The sequence below is a fragment of the Oncorhynchus keta genome, chromosome 2 (assembly GCF_023373465.1).
Source record: "Oncorhynchus keta strain PuntledgeMale-10-30-2019 chromosome 2, Oket_V2, whole genome shotgun sequence".
Taxonomy (NCBI): domain Eukaryota; kingdom Metazoa; phylum Chordata; class Actinopteri; order Salmoniformes; family Salmonidae; genus Oncorhynchus; species Oncorhynchus keta.
The window spans coordinates 38,414,162-38,441,010 of record NC_068422.1 but is presented as its reverse complement, the minus strand read 5'-3'; the positions used below and the strand labels follow the sequence as shown (position 1 = coordinate 38,441,010).

At 40.9% G+C, this 26,849-nt stretch overlaps 1 protein-coding gene across 1 annotated transcript in view; it reads right to left on the bottom strand.

Annotated features, from left to right (window-relative positions):
* Nucleotides 1-273: 273 nt before the first annotated feature.
* Nucleotides 274-26,849, bottom strand: part of LOC118400159 (E3 ubiquitin-protein ligase NEURL1-like) — a 57,782-nt gene continuing 31,206 nt past the window's right edge. Inside the window, exons 4-6 of the mRNA XM_035796716.1 lie at nucleotides 12,330-13,031; nucleotides 3,491-3,670; nucleotides 274-3,010 (exon numbers count right to left, since the gene is read on the bottom strand). Coding sequence (XP_035652609.1) covers nucleotides 2,766-3,010; nucleotides 3,491-3,670; nucleotides 12,330-13,031 — 1,127 coding nt within the window. The 3' untranslated portion in view covers nucleotides 274-2,765. The remainder of the gene's footprint in view (nucleotides 3,011-3,490; nucleotides 3,671-12,329; nucleotides 13,032-26,849) is intronic.

The window sequence follows — 26,849 nt, the reverse complement described above, 5'->3', positions numbered from 1 at the left end:
CAGTATAAAAGACACCTGTCCACAACCTCAAACAGTCACACTCCAAACTCCACTATGGCCTCTCTCAACTTTTTAAGTGGGAGAACTTGCACAATTGGCGGCTGACTAAATACTTTTTTGCCCCACTGTAGCTATAGCGGCTTATGATGCATATTATTTCATGCATACTGTATGTGTAATGTGTAGGCACATTAGAATTTGCTTGGAACTACTTTAACTTAAAGTTTGAGGTGTTAAAGTCACATCCATCTGACTCACACAGTGAACATAATGTTGCAAGTCAGAAAAGTATTATTTTATTATTCATTATTTTACACAGAAGGATGTTTTGACAAAATGATAACAAATCAAAAGTAGTAAAGACCAATGACCTGATTTTTGCTTCAAAAAGCAATACTTCTACCCTGTCTCATGTGTCTGTACCTTTAAATATTTGGTCCCATTTTATGATTATAGATATTGAAAATAAAAGAATGGGATGAAGCGAGGTGCGTTATGTCCGTGTTTCAGTAAAACAACACAATGTTGCAATATAAGATTGAACATTTCTAAAGTTGGAGAGGATGAAACATTGATATTTAAGTGTCTGCGGGTGCGACTTGGATAAAAAGTAATGTTCGGCTATGGAAAATCCTATTTCAACCCACACTAGTAGGTCAGTGGAAATTAAACAATAGAAAAAGACTTGTCTACAGGATGTCAAAAGAACAAACACAGTGATAATTCATATGATTGAAAAAATAAATAATTATCAGACAGTACAACACAAAATCATTATTATAATTGTCTCTGTTAACATGTATCATGGTTGTTCTCTGTATGTCCTAATTTGGTCAGACAAAACTGAACCAGTAGAAAGGTCAAGGCAAACCACTTCTCAAGCGCAAGACTAATCCAGTATTATACAATACAATGACAGAGGCTTGTGTTAAACAGTTTCTATTAATAGCGCTGAATAACTTCATACATAGAGTACATATTACACATACTCAAATGTTGGCTTTAAATCACCATCTTTTTTTTTACATCACTAGATGGGATGTGTGAAGTCTTCATTCCTATGTAAAAGTGAACTGGGATAAATATGCACCTGAATATTCATTTGCCTGAACATTTCAGTGTTGTAACTGATCAAAGTTCTCTTCTCCAAAAGGCACACACGAATACTCTTCTATAATATTCAAACTAACATAGTTCCCTTGAGCAGTTTGCGTAACAGAGGGATCACATTTTGACACCATGAAAAAACACATTTAAGACAAATGTACATATAATTCAACCTTGTTTTATGAACCTGAAAAGTGGCTTGTACCTGACCATTGTTGTCTTTGAAACATTATAGATTAAAAACACTGTATTAGTATGAAAACTTAATGATTAGATAAATAGTTTGTTTTAAATGATTGCAATGCACGTCTAAAGCTCACATACTGTGCAACAATAACCAGCTACTGTAGCTAGATCCTTGACCTCCACATGTGTGAATACAGTTTCCTGTGTAAACAGCAAAAACACAGTATGAAGGCAAAATATCAGAGAGACTTTCTAACTAAAGAGACAAAATGTGACAAAGATATCCTGTTTCCTTTACCACAATCTCCTCCAACAGCTGGCTCTCTAGCAATTATCCTGGGGACAAGGTTACCTTCAAGTGTTAAGAAACATTATATTATTTTTTACAATACAATTGACTCCAAAATGACACAAATGATTTACCGTTCATTTATATTGGGCACACAATAATCTGAAACAACCTGAACTAAGAGAAAATGCATCCAACAAATGTGTAGAGTCGCAAGCTTGATGTGGTCATTGCTTGCTATGAATATGGCACCGAATACTTAACTTTTTGCTACTTCAATACACATAAGTGAATTTGTCCCTATACTTACTGGTCCCCTAAAATGGGGGGACTATGTGCAAAAAGTGTTGTAATTTCTAAACAGTTCACCCGATATGGATGAAAATACCCTCAAATTAAAGCTGACAAGTCTACACCAGAAACCTAACAGTCAGTGTATTGTTTAAAATCCTGGAGTACAGAGCTAAAACAACAAAACATGCATCACTGTCCACCACCAGTGGGGTGAAAGATGATTGTTTTGCAGTGAGTGAGCCAGATCCCTCCTGGTTAAGTCCACCTCCATGATAGCGGAGTCCAATCCAGTATCTGGGATACAGTGACACAGTGGAAGCCAGCATGGCCTCTTCCTGTGTATTGTTATAATATCTTTAATGGTCTATCACATACCTGGTACAGTAGAACAGGAGGTTGATGGCAACTTAATTGGGGAGGACAGGATGGTGGTAATGGCTGGAGCAGAATAGGTTAAGTGGTATCAAATACATCATACAAATGGCTTCCATAACATTACCACAAGCCCATGCTCCACAATTGAAGTCATTCCATTTACTCCATTCCAGCCATTAGTATAAGCAGTCTGCCTCTCAGCAGCCTCCACTGTACAGTAGACAGGTCATGGTGAAATGCCAGCCCTTTATGCCCCAACATGTTTTTCTGATATATTTGACGGGCCAACAGGATGATGCTGAATCTCAGTGTTGCTGAGCCATACTGAGACCGGCCAAACCTACATGCTCCAATAAGACTGAATTACAGTATGTCTCTGGTGGTCTTTGATGAAAAACCTCCTGTAGCTGAGCCATAGGTGACACAGACAGGTCAGCCCTACATGCACTGATAGGCCTCAATGTTTTCTTTGATCTCGGTGAATAAGCCACTGTGTTACACAGCCAGGCCAATCCTACGTGCTCCGGTAGGTCTTTATAATGTCTTTGATAGTCCTCCTGCAGATCGGACAGCAGGCATTGGCCATCTTCTTCAGTTTGAGGCCACAGGCGTAGCAGAGACACATGTGACCACAGGCGTACAGCACCGTGTCCACCACGTTCTCATAACAGATGGTGCACTCGTCACTCCAAGAGCCCGAGCACACTTGGAAAGTGGAGGATTCTGGGTGGCTGGAGAATGGAGAGCTGGGAGTCGTACCTGGGAGACAATGGAATAGGTTTTAGTGTTAGGTGGATAATTGTCATACCGTATAGCCTGGAAACTGTACTTCTCCTAGTAGGCGTTTTTCAATTTCGGACTAATTATACTGCATCTTCTCTGAAAAGATATCTTCTATGTTTACACTTTGCAGGATATTGAGTCAATATAACTCATGTTGTTGCTTTTGAGAGGGACTAAACTATAATAACAGGTATCAGGTTGCTGTGTGACGTTTTGTGTATTATACATATCACATTTTCAGCCTATCGCGGTCAAAAGAAACTCTCAACAAATACGTTAAATGCAGCTAATGTTGCCCTTCTTGGTCACATTGCTGCCATAAACAAAGGTGGGAAATGATATACAGCAAGAGATAGAGAGGAGGAAGAAGAGAAAAGAGAAAAATAGAGAGAGATAAAACACCGGGATAACATCTGACCTGGTGAGTGAGAAGGTAGTAATGGGAAGAGGGTTCACCTGTGGAGCTGCTGAAGGCTGGTGGGAAGCTGGCATTGAGAATGGTGTTGAGGTTGATGTTCAGGTTGGAGTTGAGGTTGGGCTCGGAGCTGTCGCTGCAGCGCAGTGTTGGGGTGATAGGGTTGCAGGATGAGGAGCTGGGAATTGATGGCACCTGAGGGTCTGCATTCAAAGACGAGCCTGGGGGCACAGAGAAGCACTGTGTCACATACAAACTGCTCTGAACTCATGTACAGTGCATTTGGAAAGTATTCAGACCCCTTCCTTTTTCCACATTTTGTTACGTTACAGGCTTGTAAAATGTTTTATTCAATAAATAAAAATCCTCAATCTATACACAATAATGACAAAGTAAAAATAGTTTTAGACTTTTTTTGCATACTTAAAAATCAAAAACAGTATATATATATTTTTTTAGTATTCCGCCCCTTTACTATGAGACTCAACATTTAGCTCAGGTGCATCCTGTTTGCATTAATCAACCTTGCGATGTTTCTACAACTTGATTGGAGTCCATCGGTGGTAAGTTCCATTGATGGGACATGATTTGGAAAGGCACACACCTATCTAAATAAGGTCCCACAGTTGACAGTGCATGTCAGAGGATACATGGATAAATGGATAGCATACGATCTATTTTTTTTTCAGTTCCGTAAACAAATGTTCTACAGGATTGATTGAGGTCAGGGCTTTGTGGGGGTGCGTTGCTGCAGGAGAGACAGGTGCACTTCACAAAATAGATGGCTCATGAGGAAGGAAAATTATGTGGATATATTGAAGCAACATCTCAAGACATCAGTCAGGAAGTTAAAGCTTGGTCGCAAATGAGTCTTCCAAATGAACAATGACCCCAAGCATACTTCCAAAGTTGTACACAAAATGGCTTAAGGACAACAAAGTCAAGGTATTCGAGTGGCAATCACAAAGCCCTGACCTCAATCCTATAGAATATGTGTGGGCAGAACTGAAAAAGTGTGTGTGAGCAAGGAGGCCTACAAACCTGACTCAGTTACACCAGCTCTGTCAGGAGGAATGGGCCAAAATTCACCTATTCAACTGTTGTGGGAAGCTTGTGGACGGCTACCCAAAACGTTTTACCCAAGTTAAACAATTTAAAGGCAATGCTACCAAATACTAATTGAGTGCATGTAAACTTCTGACACACTGGGAATGTGATGAAAGAAATAACAGCTGAAATAAATAATTCTCTCTACTATTATTTTGACATTTCACATTCTTAAAATAATGTGGTGATCCTAACTGACCTAAGACAGGGAATTTTTACTAGGATTACATGTCAGGAATTGTGAAAAACTGAGATTAAATATAGTTGGCTAGTGTATAGAAACTTCCGAGATCAACTGTATATCTCCATAAGTCAGACTGACCCCTGACTCTCATACAGAACTTTCACCCCTAACCTTAACCCCTAGCCTAGCTAACGTTATGACCCCCTCTAAAGTTGTTTGTTTATATATACACAGTACCTGTCAAATATGTTTTTTCTTTATTCACAATTTTCTACATTTTAGAATAACAGTGAAGACATCAAAACAATGAAATAACACACATGGAATCATGTAATAACCACAAACGTATTCAACAAATCAAAATACATTTTATATTTGAGATTCTTCAAAGTAGCCACCCTTTGCCTTGATGACAGCTTTGCACTCTTGGCATTCTCTCAACCAGCTTCATGAGGTAGTCACCTGGAATGCATTTCAATGAACAGATGTGCCTTGTTAAAAGTTACTTACATTTTTTTCCTTCTTTATGCATTTGAGCCAATCAGTTGAGTTGTCAGTTTGAGCCAATCAGTTGTGTCCCCGGACCCCAGTCTACAGTATGTGTGGCTGCATTTGTGTGCATCTATAAGTGAATCAGGAGCCCTTGAGGTATTGTAGTCTCACCAAGAAGTGCTCCCCCCCCCCCACCACATTTACAATCCCTCTGGCCATGGCAGTGTCTGTCCTGTGCCATATCCATCCATTCTGAACAGCAGCACCGGCAGCCCTATTTGGCATCAGCCCTCCTATTGGCATCAGAGGAGAATAGCTATGACATTTCCAATTCCACAGACCTAGTGGGCTATATCTTAATGGCACACATTTTTTTGGTTTATACACAGGGCTCTAAAGTGCAACCATTTTGGTTGCATATGCTACGAAATACTATACTGTCCGACCCAAGATTTTATTTTGGGATCACCGTGCATCTACAAAAATAATCAACCAGGTAATAATTTTTGTAATGATTAGGCTTCATTGTACTATTGTTTTTGAGTGACCTATAAAGATAAAAAAAATATAAAAGTGAAGTACAGATTCATTACTGTCATGGTTGCACCATTAATACAGCGAAAACTGATTGTTTCTAGCACAAACCATTCCACGGGCTGTTCCAAAACCACTCACAGGCATTTGTTTACACCTTGTTCAGTCATGTAACATTATTCGCTAACTAACAACCTGGTTACTCAAGTACCAGTATAACCAAATGTTTAGGGGGAAAGAAAGAAAGGAAAAGGGATAGCAAAGACAGTACAGAATGAACAGTGTGGGGATAGCTTCTTCAAGGAAATCAATGACCTTATCATAGCAATGAACTGAACTCTCTTAAAGAGACAGTGTACAATGTTCAATGTAATGCATCTAAATAGGTAGTGCTTTTACACAATGTAGAAACTTAATATTCCACAAACGACTGTAATTTCAATGACATGTTTTTGTATCAACATTTTAGCCCTTTATAATAAACAGAGTTTATAGGACACAAAACGAGCTAGAAATCCATATAGGCCCAATATAGACTCAATCACTTTTTTAAAAAATTATATAATTTCATGGTGGTCCTAACCTTTACGGTGAGAGCAACAGTACCACCAATAAGATGTTTTAATTTAGAAACCTGTTTAAACATAATGTCTGCCATAAAACTCCTCTTACACTGGTATCACTTATGTGCCAAATGAAACAACACCGTCAGTTTGCAAGCAGTAAGCATACACAACTCGCACATTACCCCATTTGTTCCCTATTTTTATATCCTGTACCCTAAGTCTCCCTGAAATGGAATAGATACCTGACCTCACTCCCGAAGGTGAAAAAGAACCGCAACAGCTGTACTTCACTCAACGAGACCGGCCATTTTTTTTTAAGAAAGTTTGAAACACATTCTCGTAAACCCTATTGCTATGACAATAATGTACATAATCGAGTCTAAAACTGAGTGACTCTGATACAATAGAGCCTTGACAAGGGGGCGCCCCTATACGTTCCCATCTCTATCTAGTTGGACCACCCTTACTGGTGGGGTCTCAGTTTCAATCCACATAGAATATTATATCAAAATTATTGTGGAGCTCCTGCACCTAAATACAAACAGTACCGGCACCCAACAAGAATACCGGCACCTATTTCAGTTCAAGTCAAGCACTTGTTTATTGTTATGTATCAACCAAGGTTACACTCAAACATGTTTGGTTTCAAGTGAATCAATGTAAAGTTTGCAGATATACAGTATCTTCTCTAAAACGTGTGAACCACATACATCACTAGCATTACTAGCAACAAGTTCAGTGACATTGTGGTAGAGTACTATAATTACACAAGTTTGCTTAAAAGCGTCCTCATATGATCATTATCTACTTAACGTGACTTGTGTGACAGACCGGCGGCACAGCTGTCTGGTAACATCCTGGTCACCTCTAATAGGAGATCATACAGAAAGATACCCTTCATGTGTATTCCTAAACCCTTTCATCCAGGACAGGGTTCAGATCCTGCCATCGTATGAATGCATTCCTGGCCCCTCTATCTGGAATGGACAACATCTGAGGGCCTAGGAGTATGCAATGCAGCCTGGGATGTCTGCATGCGGCCCCAGCTAAATCCACTGTGGTTCAGTGTTTCCCAACTGCAGTCCTTGAGTACCCCCAACAGTACAGTTTTGTTGTAGCCCTGGGAAAGCACACATTTTTCAACTGGTCAACTAATCCTCAAGCCCTCAATGAGTTGAGTCACGTCAGTTTGTTTGGGGCAACAACAAAAATGTGCTTTTGGACTGGAGTTGAGAAACAATGATGTAGTGTATGCACAGCGCCTTTCACCACAACCTTATCAGACCTCAGTTGGTAGAGCAGGGTTCTTACAATGCCAGGATAGTAGGTTCGATTCCCGGGACCACCCATATGTAAAACATTTATACGCGCATGACTAAGTCAATTGGATAATAGTGTGTGCTAAATGGCATTATATTATATCTTATCTGAAGTTTGCCACTGTACTTACAGTACACCATGATTTTATTATCATGAATGTATTGTAGCATGTGTGTGTGGAGCTGCAATGGGAATGAAGATAAATAAGTACTCTTTTGGAGCTCATACAAACAAGAAGAAATGAAGATATTCACGCACCACGATCATGAAAAAGTGATGGGCTCCCATCTGCTTCATTTCACAGATCCAACAACACACGACCATGGACAAGAGACACTTTCAGAGGTGGTGATGTCAGAGTCATAAGAGTGGAGAGAGAAAGAAAGAAAGAAAGAAAGAAAGAAAGAAAGAAAAGGCAGAGAAAGAGAGAGGAGATAGAGAGTGGTGGCCACCGTTAGGAGAGTAAGACGTGGATGAAAACCGTGATGTCTGAACGCGAGATGCAATTATATTTTCATAATGCATATGGAAGGAATCATAAGCAGCCCCCCTGATGGATGATGACACTGTCTGACGCTGCTGCTGGGCCCACGCAGAACAGAAATAACCCACTCTACCCAGGAGAGGAGAGTGGAAAAGATAGGAGACAAATTACCTCGCAATATCAAAGCAGTTCCATTAGTGCCTTCACATTTCTTGTTTAAATTTGTCTTTGAAGACCTGTTCTCAAACACTATGCTAACATAGTTAAACAAATTGAAACACAATCATTCTCAACAACAAGTTGGTCAGAAAACAAGGCCTACCAGGGGAACAGGTTGTTCAGGACATTATGACAAATAACCTGGCCTCAACAGAGCTTAATAACAAAACAATAGAGCACACGCACACATCTGTGCTTACAAGCTGTTTTCTGCAATATAGACATTTTCATATCAAACTAATAAATTGCCTAAAGTTGCAAGGCTCTGTAAAAAAAGGTATTCTCACAGAGTATCAAAGCCATGAACATCTAGTACTAAACATGCTTGCAAACCAGAAAATTATGCCTACATCTTAAGAGTTCTGATTTGTTTCAACCTGTAAAACATCTTCAAAGTAATAATTTCCCCCCCTAATTTCTCTGTGTAGAACATTGTAGTTTACTTAAATTCCAGGCCCTAGAATCCACTTACAAACAGGAGAATCACTGCAAATATGAGCGCAAATCTCCACATGCATCTTGTCATTAATTCCCCATTTGCAACAGCACCCTTCCCTGCCAGCCATTATTTATGACATGTTATTCTACTGTTTATTTATCATGGGTTGGTCCTATAATCACCCTGTTGCCTCTGATACATGGGACTGGCACCTCAATACCAAAAAGTGGGAGTTGTATTCAGGTTTTCCCCCCTAAGGCCTCCTCATCTATCTAAGCTTGTCATGGTGTGTAAAGACTGGGCATGATGTGTTAGTCTGCACCTGAGAGGACTTACAGTTAGGGAATGAGTGTGTACGGTCATTTGTGGTGTGTGTGTGCCTGTGTATTCCTGCATGCACACAGACATATTCACAGTTCAAGCAGGCAGACATACAGCCAGTATGAAGATTTAGCATCAGTCTGATGAGTTTTGCAGAGGGCAAGGAAGGCATATATTAACCCCCGCTGTACCAAACCAAATGCTTGGCTAGAAGCAAGGGGAAATAATGTGCGAGTTGAGATAAGAGATTATTTGGTAGTGTACCTGTGACGGCCAATACAATACGGCTTGGAACACTGCTTGTCCAATCAGCATTCATGATGTAAAGTACAGAATAACCATCTATTTTTGTACATTTACGCTTTTCTCAATATTGTCATAACAATATATAAGGGAAACTTGTATCCATGTACGTGGGTGTGTGTAATAATGTGTACATCTCCCACCAATGTGACACCCCCATGTGTGATCCCCGCTTTGAGAGGAGGTGACCCGCTACATGGAGGAGTTTGGGTATCTGACCAATCACAGGAGGAGAGGAAGAGGATAAGCATCAGACATCACCAACAATGAGGTAGGCTACAACCTGCAGTCAGACAGTTACCAGGAGGGTGAGTGGATGTTTTTGTTTTTTAGCTCATCTCTCACTGATCATTTCTGTCATGCCCTGATCTCTCATTCCCCCACCCCTTTCTATCTCCCCCTTTTCTCCTCTCTCCTTCTCTCTCCCAGTGTGTAGGCTGTGTATAATGAGTTCCACAGCACTCATGGCCATCAATGAACAGGACCACCTGCACTGGTAGAAGAACACTCACAGACCGGGAATACCCACTGACTGGCATCAGTTCCAGGTGCAACACACAGCGGGCTAATGGAAGTTAATGGGGCCTAATGGAGTGTACTGTAATATGGGATGATGTAAAATTGTGCCCCTTTGTTATTGTCCGAGTTTGTCGAATGTAGTGAACATTGTTACAAGCTAATGTAGCTAATGTAACCATTATTCAAGACTGTTAGAGTGTAATATACTGGACTGCCTTGTTGTGGGCACCAGAAAATAAAATAAATACAATTGAAAACTGTCAAGGCACAGAAAGGCGAGCATGTCTCCATCTGTTTTTAACATCACGCTACAGTACAACTATCTCAGTGATGCTAAAGGCCTTTGCCTGTACGTCACATTCAGCGCTTTACCATTATCACGTCACACTTATCATCCTGGCTAAATCATGCAGTCTGCAAAGGCCTGAAGAACTTAAGAGTCATTCAGTTCTCACCATCTCATTGTGATGAATCATCAATTCCTAATTACTGATTGGTATATTAATTATTTGAAGATAGCGTTATGTCTCCTCTGTGTCTGTATGTGTGTGAATGAATGACACAGAGATAAGCTTGTTGGGGGTGACTGGGTGAACAGTGCTGTAGCGGTGGGACTGAGAAGAAGGCTACAGAGAGCAGACCTGCCAACATGCACGCATTTTGAGTAACAACTATGCAATTCTCTACCCATGTACAAGATCTGAGTTAAAGTACGCAGAAATGAATAGGGCCTAATTTTTAATCAAAAATAAATCCACTGAGCAATCTAACATCCCGATTCTCGAGCTGCAACACAGACATGTACGGAGTTTGTGTCAATGGACATGGAGATTAATACATCATAAGCCGTGTCTGCCCCTCCTCCTGTTTGTTGTGATGCTGAGTTTGCCTACTGTCAGCTGTACGCAAACACATGGACAAATCCCTTTTCGACTGTGTGTTGTGGAAAGGTAAACACTAATTGTTTCAAGCTAACGTTAGCGAACATAAGATGGACATTCAGTGGGCTCTAAAGTACCTGCAGTTCACTCACATTTGTTAGTGAAAGAAATGAAATGCAAATAGGAAAAATAACTGGTTTTGTGCGAGTATGATATACATTTAATTTTGTGTCCCATAAGTTGTATTTTCCACGTAACATTACGAGGATAAAGCAACCTGATAGACTAATTATGATCCACGGCACAAAAAGCACTACAAAAGTATAATACAAAATAAATAAACATCTTGGCATTAAATTGAGTCAGGAGTTTAGGAGACTGCACGATGAAGAATGAATGTGTGTCCGGTATTAGCTATAGAGGCAATGCTTCTATAGACTCACAAACAGTTCAACTTGGGTTAACCAGTACCATGAAAGTAGCCAGGTACATTTCTATGGCGACAAATTCTTCAGAACTAACCTGCTCTTGGACAGGCTAACTCAAGGCTAACTCCACTTACCCTGAATGAAATGACTGAGCCAAGAGTTGAAGACCAATTAAATCAGATACCCTTCCTCTCACAAAGATTGTGTCATCATCCCCTTCATTTGAGGAAGGCTGATTAAATATTTTATTCATCAAATGTTGATATTCCACATTTAGTAAGGACAGCATTTTACTTTCCAAACTGTACATTTTTTCACGTGATTGTATTTTGAAATTTGCAAAAGCCAAACTTATAGCAGTTCCCATTCAAGTGAAGACCTTCAGCCATTGCTAATGTGTACCCCTTTGGGTCCACAGGACAAGGATGAAGAAATACCGTTCTATCCAGACTAATCGGATTCCCCATTTCTCAGAGGCCATTTCAAAAAGTGCCTATTGGATAATGCAAATAAATGCAACCCCCTTTTTTTTTGCAAAGAAAATAGCTGACCGATCTCGGTGCCATGTGGTGACAAAATGGGAATGGAGTTCACAGCGGTGGTCCAAAATGACGTTCTGGAATATGGATATTGAACGAGAAAAGAGGGAGGAAAAAAATTCCCCTTTAAAATGCATTGGCCAATCAAAACCTAAACTATCGTCTTTCCTATAATTGAATTACTTTGGTACATAGGAATCTATCCTCCACAGGCCATTCAAGGATCAGACACTGAAGTTGTTTCATAAATGGGGGAAAAATACTTTATCTGAAAAGTCTCATCATTTTCAGTTAAACAACAAAGATTAATATGATGTATTTGCTCTAGTCGATTACATGAGGCTGACTTTATGAAAACAGATTAGCATTGTATTAACAGATACATGTATTAACACATAATGAAGCCTTAGTTTATACTAGAATTTCACTTGATGCACTTGTCATAATCCCTTAACTCTGACATGAGTTTAACAGAATTATGTATTGTATTATCATAACAATTTTACAAAACCGTTCAGTGTCACAAACCCTCCAATGAACTCACCTAGGATCCTGAGTTGTGTAACGTCTCCATGCAGACCAAAGAACATCCATAGAGGTCTGGAGTTGTCCACACACACCTGTATCCCCGCGTTGATCCCATTGAGGCTCAGAGATACCTCCCCCTCCACGTTCACCACGAAACACAGGATATCACTGTTATGCAGGGGCGTCCCTACCCGACACACCGCCCAGAATTCCTTGCGGTCGACCAGAGACTCCGGGCTGTATGGCAGGTCATTGGGCCGAAGCCCGGCTGGGTCGCACGACGTCACGCCGTAGGAGAGTGACCCGAGACGAGTGCCACCCGCCTTGGTCACTTTTACAAACACACTCTCTCCATAACACAGTGGCCGGCTGGTGAACACCAAGGTCCTCTCGTTACCGCTGCGGTGCTCCATGCCCCGGGTCACCGTGTTCTCATCGAGGGCTTTGACGTTGGCACCTCGGAGTGGGTGGAAGTGGAGATCGCTGTCAAGGAGCGAGGGGAGCAGGGAGCACTGCTGGGAGTTGAGGGAGTTCTGGGGGATGGAACAGGAGGTGGAGCTAAGGGAGTGCAGGCGCTCCTCTTCCTCCTTGTGCTGGTGGCGAAGGTCACACAGTCTGATAGAAAGGTGAGGGTCGTCTGGGTCCCGCCATAAGGACGCCTGGTGGGCCGCGGTGAAGGAGTGAGGATGCAGGCAATCGAGAGGCACCATCTCACTGTCTGTCGGGATAGAGAGACACAAAAGCAGAATGGTTAATCATCTTATAAATTCCATGATTCAAATGGTCAAAGGTGTGTAAAAAAAACTTTGTTAGTACAATGCACAAATTCATACACTGAAGTGTCTTTTTTTTATTTTTAACATTGGAATATAAGTATTATGAGCTGTTTGCCTAAAGCTTTTCACTTGTCTTTCTTATGCATTCAAGATCTACTTTACTCACTGTTATGAAACATAGTCACAAATGCACAAATAGCTAAATGTGCATGTTTATGTGTTTAGAAATAGAAGCGTTAAAGTGGGAAGGGACATTGCTGGGGGGTAATGTCCATATCAGAATTAAATAGACATAATAGCGTTACATAACATTGACTGAATGAGCAGTTCACTTGTCCCTACTACAAAGACCAAAAAGCTCAGCTGTGCCCTGGACGGGGCAGTTCTACACAATGTCAGAGACCAAACATTCCAGCTGTTCCACACACTACACAGATAACATTAACTAGGCTTTCAGACTCCATATAGCTCACCATTCTGTTGAAAGCATTTATCAGCCTCAAACAGTTCTCATCGAATGTTAGTGCACCCAGAATTAAGTAGGGGAACTAAAATGCTTTAATGTGCAAGTCTTTGGGTTAGTACAGTATCTTCTCATGCCACTACAAGTTAAGCAACATGCATAAACATGTTTCAAAAAGCTATACACTCAGTGGAAAGTTTATTAGGTACACTCATCTAGTACAGAGTCAGACCCTCCTTTGCCCCCTAGAACAGCCTGAATTCTCTGGGGGCATGGACACATAGCTCAATTGGTATCAAGGGACCTATTGTATGCCAGGAAAACATTACCCACACCATTACACCCTCAGCCTGTACCATTGCCACCAGGCAGGATGTGTTTATGGCCTCATGTTGCTTACGCCAAATCCTGACTCTGCCATCAGCATGGCGCAACAGGAACTGGGATTCAACGGATTAGATAATGTTTTTCCACTCCTTAATTATCCAGTGTTGTTGATCATGTGCCCATTGGAGCAAATTCTTGTTTTTAGCTGATAGGAGTGGAACCCGGTGTGGTTGTCTGCTGCAATAGCTCATCCGTAAGAAGGACTGACGAGATGTGTGTTCCAAAATGTCGTTCCGCACACCACTGTTGTACTGCGCCGTTATCCTTCGACCAAATCAACACTGTTTTTGCCCACTGGATGTTTTTTGTTTGTTGCACCATTCTCACTAAACCCTAGACACTGTCGTGCATGAAAAGTCCAGGAGGCTGGGCGTTTCTGAGATACAGGAACCGGCACAACTAGCACTAACGATCATACCACCCTCAAAGTGGATTAGGTCATTCACTTTGCCCATTCTAACATTCAATCGAACAGTAACTGAATGCCTTGATGCCTGCTTTATATGGCAAGCCATGGTCACGTGACTCACTGTCTGTAGGAGCAAACGGGCTGGTGTACCTTATAAACTGGCCACTGAGTGTGTTTATGCATGTGCAGTGACGTGTATAAACATGACCCGACTTTACATAAGTCACATTAACATTGACCTTAAGTACAGTATGTCCTCTGTAGCCATTTGAACTATCCCATATAAAAATACTATATTATAGTGTGGTCTAAATACTATAGCATTCACTGTAGTGCTAAGGACTGAAGTCCGCAAAAACAGTAGTGAATATTGTAGTATTTACTGTCGTGTTTTTGCAGACATGACAGTAGTATATTGTAGTAACACCTGCCGACTAGGGTTAGCCAAAATGGCACAACTACCAGACTACGCCTACTGTTTAATGAGGAGAACACCTCAATCACAACAGGTTCGTGACAGGCCACTGATTGAGTTGGGTCAACAGTTTGAGCAATGCAACAGACCAGACAACATCTTACGAAATTCTATATTTTTCATTCCAATTGTAATTTTGAATGTTATACACAGGTTCATGATAGCTTTCTGGAGAAAAAAAAATTGGTGTCACAGAGATTCAGCTGACCAAGTTCACAAGATGCCCCAAAACACTGACAAATACTGTACTTCTGATGGTATTCAAGATCCACTTTACTAACTTATGAAACATACTGTCACATAAATGCATCTAAATATGCATGTTTCTGCGTTAAATTTGGAAAGGAGATTGCTGGGGGGGGGTAATGTACATATCAGACAATCATAAATATAGTATTTGAAATTACCCTCTTTGATCATATGTGACTTAGTCATAAGTATTTATGATTGTCTGAATACTGTATCACATGCCAATATATGGGTATGTACACTGCTAAAAAAAAACTCCATGTGCTCGCCAGAGGTAGCCTGACTGCCATTAGGTACCGAGATGAGATCCTCAGACCCCTTGTGAGACCATATGCTGGTGCGGTTAGCCCTGGGTTCCTCCTAATGCAAGACAATGCTAGACCTCATGTGGCTGGAGTGTGTCAGCAGTTCCTGCAAGGGGAAGGCATTGATGCTATGACTGGCCCGCCCGTTCCCCAGAATTTTAATTTTATGTGACTCCAAATCCAGACCTCCATGGGTTGACAAATTTGATTTCCATTGATAATTTTTGTGTGATTTTGTTGTCCGCACAATCAACTATGTAATGAAAAAAGTATTTAATAAGAATATTGAATTAATTCAGATCTAGGATGTGTTATTTTAGTGTTCCCTTTATTTTTTTGAGCAGTGTATTATTGGCTGTCTGATGATATACAGTGCCTTCTGAAAGCATTCTGAAATCCCTCAATCTACACACAATACCCCATAATGACAAAGCAAAACTGTTTTGTATAAATGTATTTACTTAAGTTGATTGGAGTCCACCTGTGGTCAATTCTATTGATTGGACATGATTTGGAAAGGCACACACCTGTTTATATAAAGTCCCACAGTTGACAGTTCATGTCAGGGCAAAAACCAAGCCATTGAGGTCGAAGGAACCTTCCATAGAGCTCCGAGACAGGATTATGTCAAGTTACAGAACTGGGGAAGGGTACCAAAACATTTCTGCAACACAGTGGCCTCCATCTTTCTTAAATGAAAGAAGTTTGGAACCACCAAGACTCTTCCTAGAGCTGGCCGCCCAGCCAGACTGGGCAATTGGGGGAGAAGGGCCTTAGTCAGGGAGGTGACCAAGAACCTGATGGTCACTCTGACAGAGCTCCAGAGTTCCTCTGTGGAGATGGTAAAATCTTCCAGAAGGACAACAATCAATGCAGCACTCCACCAATCAGGCCTTTATGGTATATTGGACAGACGGGAGCCACTCCTCAGTAAAAGCCCGCTTGGGGTTTGCCAAAAGGAACCGAAAGGACTCTCAGACCATTTTTGGCCTGAATAACAAGTGTCATGTCTGGAGGAAACCTGGCACCATCCCTACGGTGAAGCATGGTGGTGGCAGCATCATGCTGTGGGAATGTTTTTCAGTGGCAGGGACTGGGAATCCAACCTCCCCATCCAACCTGACAGAGCTTGAGAGGATCTGCAGAGAAGAATGTGATAAACTCCCCAAATACAGGTGTGCCAAGCTTGTAGCTTAATAATACCCCAAAAGACTAAGCTTTATACAGAATTCCCTGCTACAGTAGGTGACATGGATGTGGGGGAGGGTAATTATGGCAGGTGTACCCTCTATATAGCTCTATAGCAAGGTATTTATACGGGCAGGTTCGAGGGTGCCTCCATTCAATGCAGGTTCTTCTCCATACTTATTTTCCAACATAATTTGAAAATAAATTCATGTGATTTTCTGGATTTTTTTCTCATTTTGTCTGTCATAGTTGAAGTGTACCTATGATGAAAATTACAGGCCTCTGTCATCTTTTTAAGTGGGAGAACTTGCACAATTGGTGGCTGACTAAATACTTTTTTGCCCCACTGTATATGTTCATTGCTGTTATTCCCACCTTTCCTTTTAGATCAACCATACTCCAAACAAAGCCGACCAACTGTCAATCATTCCCTGCATCTATAAAGACTCTTAAACTGAACTGCATTTCTGCCTCAGCCTACTCTTTACCTGGAATTCCATAGTACAGTGCCGTGCGAAAGTATTCGGCCCCCTTGAACTTTGCGACCTTTTGCCACATTTCAGGCTTCAAACATAAAGATATAGAACTGTATTTTTTTTGTGAAGAATCAACAACAAGTGGGACACAATCATGAAGTGGAATGACATTTATTGGATATTTCAAACTTCTTTAACAAATCAAAAACTGAAAAATTGGGCGTGCAAAATTATTCAGCCCCTTTACTTTCAGTGCAGCAAACTCTCTCCAGAAGTTCAGTGAGGATCTCTGAATGATCCAATGTTGACCTAAATGACTAATGATGATAAATACAATCCACCTGTGTGTAATCAAGTCTCCGTATTAATGCACCTGCACTGTGATAGACTCAGAGGTCCGTTAAATGCGCAGAGAGCATCATGAAGAACAAGGAACACACCAGGCAGGTTAACTTATTTTTTTTTAACCATCAGTAGAACAGTATTGTTTATCACTGTTTTTGGTCATCTTGTGAACTTGGTCAGCTAAAGCTCTGTGAAAGCACTGTTGTATATCAGAAAGCCATCTATTGTAAGAAACAGATCTAAGTAATTTTGGTGTACTTTTGTTAACGTGTTATTTATGTGTGTCAAACAAGTCAACCTAATCCTCTAAGGTTAAATAAAATGTAGCTTGTTCTTTATATCTGACTCTGTACTGTTTCCCTTTAATGGACCTAGCTAGAATGTGTCTAATGTTAACATATTACAACTCTAATAAACATTTGATATTTTTTCTAAAGGTGTTGTCTGGTCGTTGCATTTCTCAAAACTGTTGACCCAACTCAATAGTTGGTCTGTCAAGAACCTGTGTCTGGTTGAGGTGTTCCCCTCATTAAACAGTAACTGGGGTTGTCTGGTAGTTGAGACATTTTAGCTAACCCTAGTTGACAGGTGTTACTACAGTATACTAGTCATGTCCACAAAACACTACAGTGGATATTAAAGTATACTACAGTAATATCTGCAATACACTAGTGAATACTATCGTATACTAGTAATTTCTGTAAAAACACCACAAAGACTACAAAGTCTGCAAAAAACACTAGTGAATACTGTGGTATTTAGAACATAGTATATAATAGTATTGTTTCATGTGTGTTAGCTGTAAATGGGTAACATGTTTGAACTAAGACCACAAAGGAAATACATTAACTTTGTATTATTCTTGAAACATTTCTAAATGAATTGTATTCGAGAGTGGTTGTATTCTTTTTAAACAGTCAATCAAGGGATATTACAGTGTGGAGTATAATATTATACAGTATACTACAACATTCTATATTAAGGACTACTCGATCAAGGGTGAAACTCAGAGGTAATCCCCAGCATGAATTCCCCAAGGACAGCACTTTCGAATCAAATCAGCATAAATAAAGCTAGCAGTCAAATCGATCTTAAAATCCTAAAGTAAGTGGACCACTATGTGGTCGAGGGATAGTACAGTGTGTAGTATACTATTCTACACAGTATACTACAAAAGTGTATAGTTAGCACTACAAGTTTGAGGGATACAATATATGGTATAGTATACTATTCTCCAGTATACTACAACATTCGAAAGTAAGAATTACAGGACTAGTACAGTATTCCACAAATGTCTATAGGAAGCACTACACGATCGAGGGATACTAGAGTATATGATAAACATCTGTTTATGTGGGATGTGTTTGGGTGGTAGAGATGGCCAATGCTGCAACTGAAGGAACAGACATTCTGAAGCACCAACCATTTCCCCTTTGATTTGGCTGTGCTCAACACCAATACATAGTCTCCCTTAGGGATGAAACGGTTACCGTTCCATGGGAAAATTCCCAATGGTTACTATTAGCGTTTCAAATTGTAAGTATCATTAAAACCGTGTTTGATTACCTTGGTTTGAAAAACTCACGGTTTGTCTGTCTAACTTGCTAATAGCTTGTCTATAATGTAAACTGAAGCTTTCAGTGTCACCTACTGTTGTAAAAACACTGCACGTTGTTCTGCTGCTGTGTGCGTCATGTGTCTGCAGACTCTATTCATCCATTGCACACGATAACACGTTATGTAGTTTAGTCACCTAACCAACAGATTTTGTTCATTTAAAATCCGTCAGTCGTCGACTTGGTTGTAAAAGTGTTCCAACAGGAGAAACACTATAGAGTCCTATAGAAGGCTCCTACATTTATGTCAATTGTTGGGCTCATTGCTATCACTGCCTTAAGACTCATTTGTATATGTAAATTGTGCATGGGGTCATTGCATACACTCAAATGCAACACAGAAGATAGACCGTGTGTGTTTGTGTGTGTGTGTGTGTGAATAATACTTATAACACCAATAATAATAATACATTTGCAATTCCCTTGTTTACAGAGTGGGCGTGCAGCAGGCAAACCCAGTGATGCTATGGGTCCCTCCTCTACAGTTGTGACACAGACACTCGAGCAAGTATTTAAAAAAAGGCAGGCTGCTTACACCTACATCAAAAAATGCTTAAGACCTCACTGCAGCCCTTTCATATTACATTGCAAATGACACGATGCCATTTCAAATTGTTGAGAGGCCTGGCTTTCTGAGGCTGCCGTGCCTCACTACAAAATACCATCACCAACATTCTTTTCCAAGACAAATCCCAAACCTGTACAACCAGGTTAAAGCTGATGTTGGAAAAAGTTTGTCTCAAGGTGGTTTGCTGCAACTACTGACCTCTGGACCAGTGAAAGCGGGGGTGGTCAACGCTACATCAGCTTCACTATCCATTAACTCACTCCAGACAAGCAACTGGAATCTAACTGCCTGGAAACAGTTCTTCCCAGATCACTCGGCTCACAGAGTTTTTTGATAATATGCTGGAAAAGTGGGGGATAAACAAGAAAGACCTGGTCTGCATAACCATAGACAATGCAACAAACATGATCAAGGCTTTTGAAGAGTTCCCAGATCTGTGACTTGGGTGCTTCGGCCATATTTTGAACCTGGCCATCTCAAAGGCCCTGAAAATTCAGAGAGTTGACGCAGCAGTCAACGCCTGCCGTCATCTGGTCCAAGGCTTCTCACGGAGCTGGAAGAGAAGGAGAGAACTGAGAGAAAAGCAAGGTGCCCTCAACATGCCACAGAACGCTCTGTTCCATGATGTGGTAACTCGATGGGATGCTTGAGCGTTTCCTCAGCCAACAGCAGCCAGTCTATGCGACACTGGCTGGAGAAAGAGGAACATGGCATCTTATGCCGACATAAGTGTCATGGAGCAACTGTGCCAGCTCCTTGAACCTCTGAGCAAGTTTACAGATGTGCTTGCTTCAGACACACAAGCGACACTGTCAGCCATCAAGCCTGTCCTGGACCACAACACCTGTGATGTTCTGGTAGAAAAGGATACAGAGCCATCCCTGACCAAGGAGATTAAAAGGGTAATGAGAGAAGACCTTAACAAACAGATCCACAGAGAAGGCAAAGATAGTCATGCACATGGCTTGTTTCATTGACCCCCGCTTCAAAAATGAGCTTTTTAGATGAGCCTGAGGCTGCAAAAGTTGACACTGACAGCTGTGTCCAGGAAGCCTTGAAGCTGGCAGCTGCACAAGTCAGGGAAGAACCACAAAGCACCAGAGGCACCTCCACCACCACCACCACAGCGGCATCGGAGAAGGCTTTGCTGGGTTGCTGAGAAAGATCACATCTCTGCTGCATTGTTGAGGTAAAGATTCAGATTCCGACCACCCCAAAAGACAAAAGTGGAATGCCTCTGCCACCCATTCCAGCAGAAGAGGATCCACTGGTGTGGTGGAGGGGCCATGCATCAGAGCTGCCTCACCTTGCCAGGGTTGCCAGTAAGCTTTTGTGTATCCCAGCAACCAGCGTGCCATCAGAGAGAGTGTTCAGTGCCAGTGGGCACATTTGTCTCCCCTCGCAAATCACTACTTAAACTGGACAAAGTAAATATGCTGACATTTTTAGATTTCAATCTCAAGTGAACAAAGACGCCTACATACAGGATGTTAGGCCAGCAGCACCTTATTTCTTTATGAAGGAGAGAATGGACATACAATCAGTGCTGTTCATTTGATTTGTTTACATATTTTGTGTTATTTTAATGTCAACACCTGCACATTGGATGTGTTTACATATGGTTGTATTGTTCTCACATGCACATTGCTGACTTGTGTTGCCTTTATATGCACATTTGATTTGCTTACTTAAGGTTGTATTGATTAAAACCTGCTCATGGCCACATGGTGCCATCTTTAATGTTAATGTTATTATTTAAATATTTATGCACACAAAAAGTACATAGTGCTGCTAATTGTATTTGTTGTTTTCAATATAAAACTTGGTGAAATTATTTCAGTGTGTGTATCAGTACTTCTTGAACATTTCCAGCACATTTGAACAATACCGCAATAATACTGATAATAGTGACATGAAATTTTCAGACCATTTCATCTCTAGTCTCCCTTGAGCTAAATTTGCAAACTTGAGTGAGACAGCCTCATAGACAGCCTTAGCAGCGAAAACAAACCTTGGGTTAATACAAAAATATCTGCATCATAGCATGCTTAGGGACAGGCAGCAGAACAAAATTAACCTGCCCTCTAAACCTGGGCTAAAATTAGCCATATTGGATATGTGAGAAGAGCGGAATTGGGCACAGGCCAGGGGTTGATTGACATAAGAGGCAGAGCCCATTCATTGTACAAAAGAGAGTGCAAAAGAGAGCGTGTGAAGGAAATGTGTTTGTGAACTATACGTATGTATGACTCGAGGGCCTCGGCTCCGTCCAGAGTGAGATCATTTATTTATTTTATTTAACCCTTAATTTACCAGGTCGGTTGACCGAGAACACATTCTCAATTACAGTAACAACCTGGGGAATAGTTACAGGAGAGGGGATGAATGAGCCAATTGGAAGCTGGGGATGAATAGGTGGCCATGATTGTATGAGATTGGGAATTTAGCTAGGACACTGGGGTTAACACACCTACTCTTACGATATAAGTGCCATGGGATTTTTTTTGCGACCTCAGATTCAATTTAACGTCCCATCTGAAAGACTGCACCCTACACATGGCTATGTCTCCAATCACATATTTTTTTAGACCAGACTACTGGCTCTCCAACAACACTTCCAGCAGAACTCTTCCAAAAGCTCCGACTTTCTGACCTGAAATCATCACTGACGTCATGACTTCACCTCATATTTTTCTGAGTTCCCACTTGTTTTGAATGCAGCAATACTACCATACATGAATCTGGAGGTAGCTAAAGCAAACTAATTAGGTTCAATGTTAGCTAACATTAGGCTATAACTAGCAATGCAAATACACTTCTGATACCAATAATATGACTACACAGATCATACACGTATTGTTAGCTAGCTTGCTAATAACCGTACGCTTTAACTTACATTTGAGTAATTTAGCAGACACTCTTATCCAGAGCGACTTACAGTAGTGAGTGCATACATTTCCATACTTTTTCCACCATACTGGTCCCACGTGGGAACCGAACACAACCCTGGCGTTGCAAGCGCAATGATCTACCATCAAAATGTAGCTAGACTTACATGGATGAATGCTTCTCCCTCTGTCAAGGATGGTTTGAAGATGTAATCCTGAGACAGGTGTTTTATTTAACAGCCTTCTGCGTTATTTTTTGGACTCTCTCCGCATTTGACAATCTCTGCTTTCACCGAGCATTCCACTGATTTCAAAACTCTGTCAACGACACTGTTGATCACCGTTTCTTCCCTACCACTGTCATCAGAAGACTCTACAATGTCTGGTTCAATTCAAATGTTTTTACCTAAATCACAGATTACCTCATTGTCTGATTCATTTTCAGACAAGTCAGAGAGAGTCAGCATGGCACGATCGTCTTCCACAACTTTATCACACTGATCTTTGTCGATTGCTGCCCTGAAGTTAATAGCGCTATGTTGAGAGCAGTAGCAAAACTTTTTTTCAGTTCTTCATATCTTTCAAAAAAAGTTGTAGAAAGCATTATGCACACATACTGAGCAGCTCATGTTATTTTTATTTTATTTATTTATTTCACCTTTATTCAACCAGGTAGGCTAGTTCTCATTTACAACTGCGACCTGGCTAAGATAAAGCATAGCAGTATGAACAGACAACACAAAGTTACACATGGAGTAAACAATAAACAAGTCAATAACACAGTAGAAAAAAAAAGAGTCGATACACATTCTGTGCAAAAGGCATGAGGTAGGCGAATAATTACAATTTGGCAGATTAACACTGGAGTGATAAATTATCAAATGGTCATGTGCAGGTAGAGATACTGGTGTGCAAAAGAGCAGAAAACGAAATAAATAAATAAAAACAGTATGGGGATGAGGTTGGTAAATTGGGTGGGCTATTATTATAGTCAGAAGCATGCTACATGGCAGACAAATCCGAACTCATCTCTCAGCATGTCCAGCCCATTAATTATCTCAGCCAATCATGGCTAGCAGGAAGGTTGTATTTCTTATTTACAGATGGCATACAAGTTATTAAGGCATGTGACTTTCAAATTACAGAAGGCATTTCTGCCACCCAAAAATATAATAATCAAATTTAAATTCCTCTCCTGTGAAGTAGTGACGTGCGACAGACACCTAGCTTCTTGAAACAGGTCAAATATAAAATCACTCATCCCATATACAATAACTTGAAAAAGCTTGTATCCCGGTTATGAGAAACCCGGATAAAATGCCTGGGATATGCAGATCTTAGACAGGATACGGTGGCATGTAAACATCTTATCACGTAAACTGTTGTTTTCACAGTCTGTGGATGCTCTATTTCACATCATGGGTGTTGCGTGAGGTTTTCATCCGATTGTCAAATCAATTCAAAAAGTAGGCTACCTGTGCAGTTCGATCAAGCAGAATTAATTTTGCTGATAGGCCTACTCCATACTGGACCGTATAGACTACTGGCTACTTTCACCCCTAAATTATAGAAGTTTCTACTTAGAATTTCCAACATTTGTTTGTCAACTATAGTTAGATACAAGCAGCTTCTCTTCAATCATAACTTGTTGCACAAGAAGACTAAATAAAGTAGCGCTCAACAGAATAATATCTTACATCGATAGAATGAATGCATCAGTAATCTAGTTAGACAAATTTACTGGTGTCGTTTCATTTAGGGACCGGGGAGAAAGAGTAACTACAAAATAGTGGAAAGATTGGTCCATTCAAACATTCAATCAAACAGTAACTGAATGCCTCAATGCCGGTCTGCCTGCTTTAAATAGCAAGCTATGGGCACGTGACTGTCTCTATAGGAGCAATCCATTTTTGTGAACGGGCTGGTGAGTGTGTTTCAATGAACTCTGACTTTGAGAAGTCAAATGTAAGAGGAGCTGCGTACGTATCATTCTTGGGGCATCAAGTTGGATTCTCTGGCCCAAAGCCAGATGTTTCAGATTCTTGGAACTCATTCCATATTGGAAAGAAGACCACTATACTGACCCACATCTTCCGCTAATCATTTAATTACCAAGGAGGACAAAAAAAACAAGGTTATTTGATTACTCCAACATTACTCATATTGTGTGAGCAAAATGTGACTTATGTCACTGCACTTCTACAGCTAACAAGAAATGTAAAAAAAAAAAATTGTGAATCGAGAATATTTTGGTTTGGTTCTAGTATATGTTCTAAAGACTGTAGTATTAACTATGCGATAGTTTTCACTGTAGTGTCTTTGCTGACATGAAAAGTATACTACATTATTCAGTGTTTATGAAGACGACTGTAGTATTTACTGTAGTGTTTTTGTGGACATGACCTTAGTATATTGAAGTAACACCTGCCGGCTAGGGTTCGCCAAAAATGTCCACTACCAGGCTATGTCAGTTACTGTTTAAAGAGGGGAACAACTCAACCAGAACACAGGTTTGTGACAGGTCACCTATTGTGTTGGGTCAACAGTTGAGTAATGCAACAGAACAGACACCTTAGCAAAAATTAAAAATTCTTAACGTCTAAATTAACATCTAAATGTTATACGTTCAAGGCCCATTAAAAGGAAACAATACAGAGTAAGATATAAAGAACAAGTAAAGTTTATTAAAGCGTGTTTGACACATAAATAACACATTAACAAGAGTACACCAAAATTACTTGGATCTGTTACTTCCACTAGCGAGCTGTGACGCCCTCCCACTCTGTCTGCCGTATTCTCTCTTTGTTCTTGTTTCCTTATTAGGATTCCAGTGGGCGGAGTTGAGAGGGTCGTCAGCTACATGGGAAACACCTGGGCCAGGTGTGTCCCAGGATAAATAGACCTCTTCCACATTCATGGAAGAGACTCTCTCCATGCAGACACCTTTCTAGATTTTGTTGTGTTTCTTGGTGGCGTTTTGGTTGTTTACTTTGGCACCTTTCAACACCCTGCATTATCACAGTCATGCATGCAAAACACTCACTTACACACACCATTGTATATTATACTTAGTTATTTAATAAATATATATTTTATTACTCCTTGTCTCCCTTTTGTTACGGGCTTTGAGCCGGTTCGTGACAAGTGGAGGCACACACACACACACACACACATTTAAATACAGATTCACTACATAGAACAGATAGTCCCACCAAAAAATATAAAGTGAAGTTTGTTCTGAAGTGTCTGTCCTATATCTGAGAGATAAGATATTTAACCTCTTATTTCCATCCATTTTTTCAACTGGTACAGGGGGACCTTCAGACAAGTCCTGTGAGGCCTGTCTGCATCTTAGAACTAAAGAGTCTCACCTTTCCACAGACGGGTAGTATTCCTAAACAATATCATAACCACCACCGATAAAAGACAGTACTGTGTAGCAGTCTGGCCAAGTCTTTCGACTCTGTCAATCACCGCATTCTTATCGGTAGACTCAATAGCCTTGGTTTGTCAAATGACTGCCTCGCCTGGTTCACCAAATACTTCTCCGATAGAGTTCAGTGTTTCAAATCAGAGGGTCTGTTGTCTGAACCTCTGGCAGTCTCTATAGGGGTGCCATAGGGTTCAATTCTCGGGCCGACTCTTCTCTGTATATATCAATGATGTCGCTCTGGCTGCTGGTGATTCTCTGATCAACCTCTATGCAGACGACACCATTCTGTATACATCTGGCCCTTCTTTGGACACTGTGTTAACATTCAAATGAGCTTCAATGCCATACGAAACTCCTTCCGTGGCCTCCAACTGCTTTTAAATGGTAGTAAAACTAAATGCATGCTCTTCAACTGATTGCTGCCCGCACCCGCCCGCCCGACTAGTAACACTACTCTGGATGGTTCTGACTTAGAATAGTTGGACAACTACAAATACCTAGGTGTCTGGTTAGACTGTAAATTCTCCTTCCAGACTGACATTAAGCATGTCCAATCCAAAATTAAATCTAGAGATGGCTTCCTATTTCACAACAAAGCCTCCTTTACTCATGCTGCCAAACATACCCTCGTAAAACTGACTATCCTACCGATCCTTGACTTTGGCAATGTCATTTACAAAATAGCCTCCAACACTCTACTCAGCAAACTGGATGCAGTCTATCACAGTGCCATCCGTTTTGTCACCAAAGTCTCATATACTACCCACCACTGCGACCTGTACGCTCTCATTGGCTGGCCCTCGCTACATATTCGTCGCCAAACCCACTGACTACAGGTCATCTATAAGTCTTTGCTAGGTAAACTCCCGCCTTATCTCAGGTAACTGGTCACCATAGCAACACCCACCCGTAACACACGTTCCAGCAGGGATATTTCACTGGTCACCCCCGAAGCCAA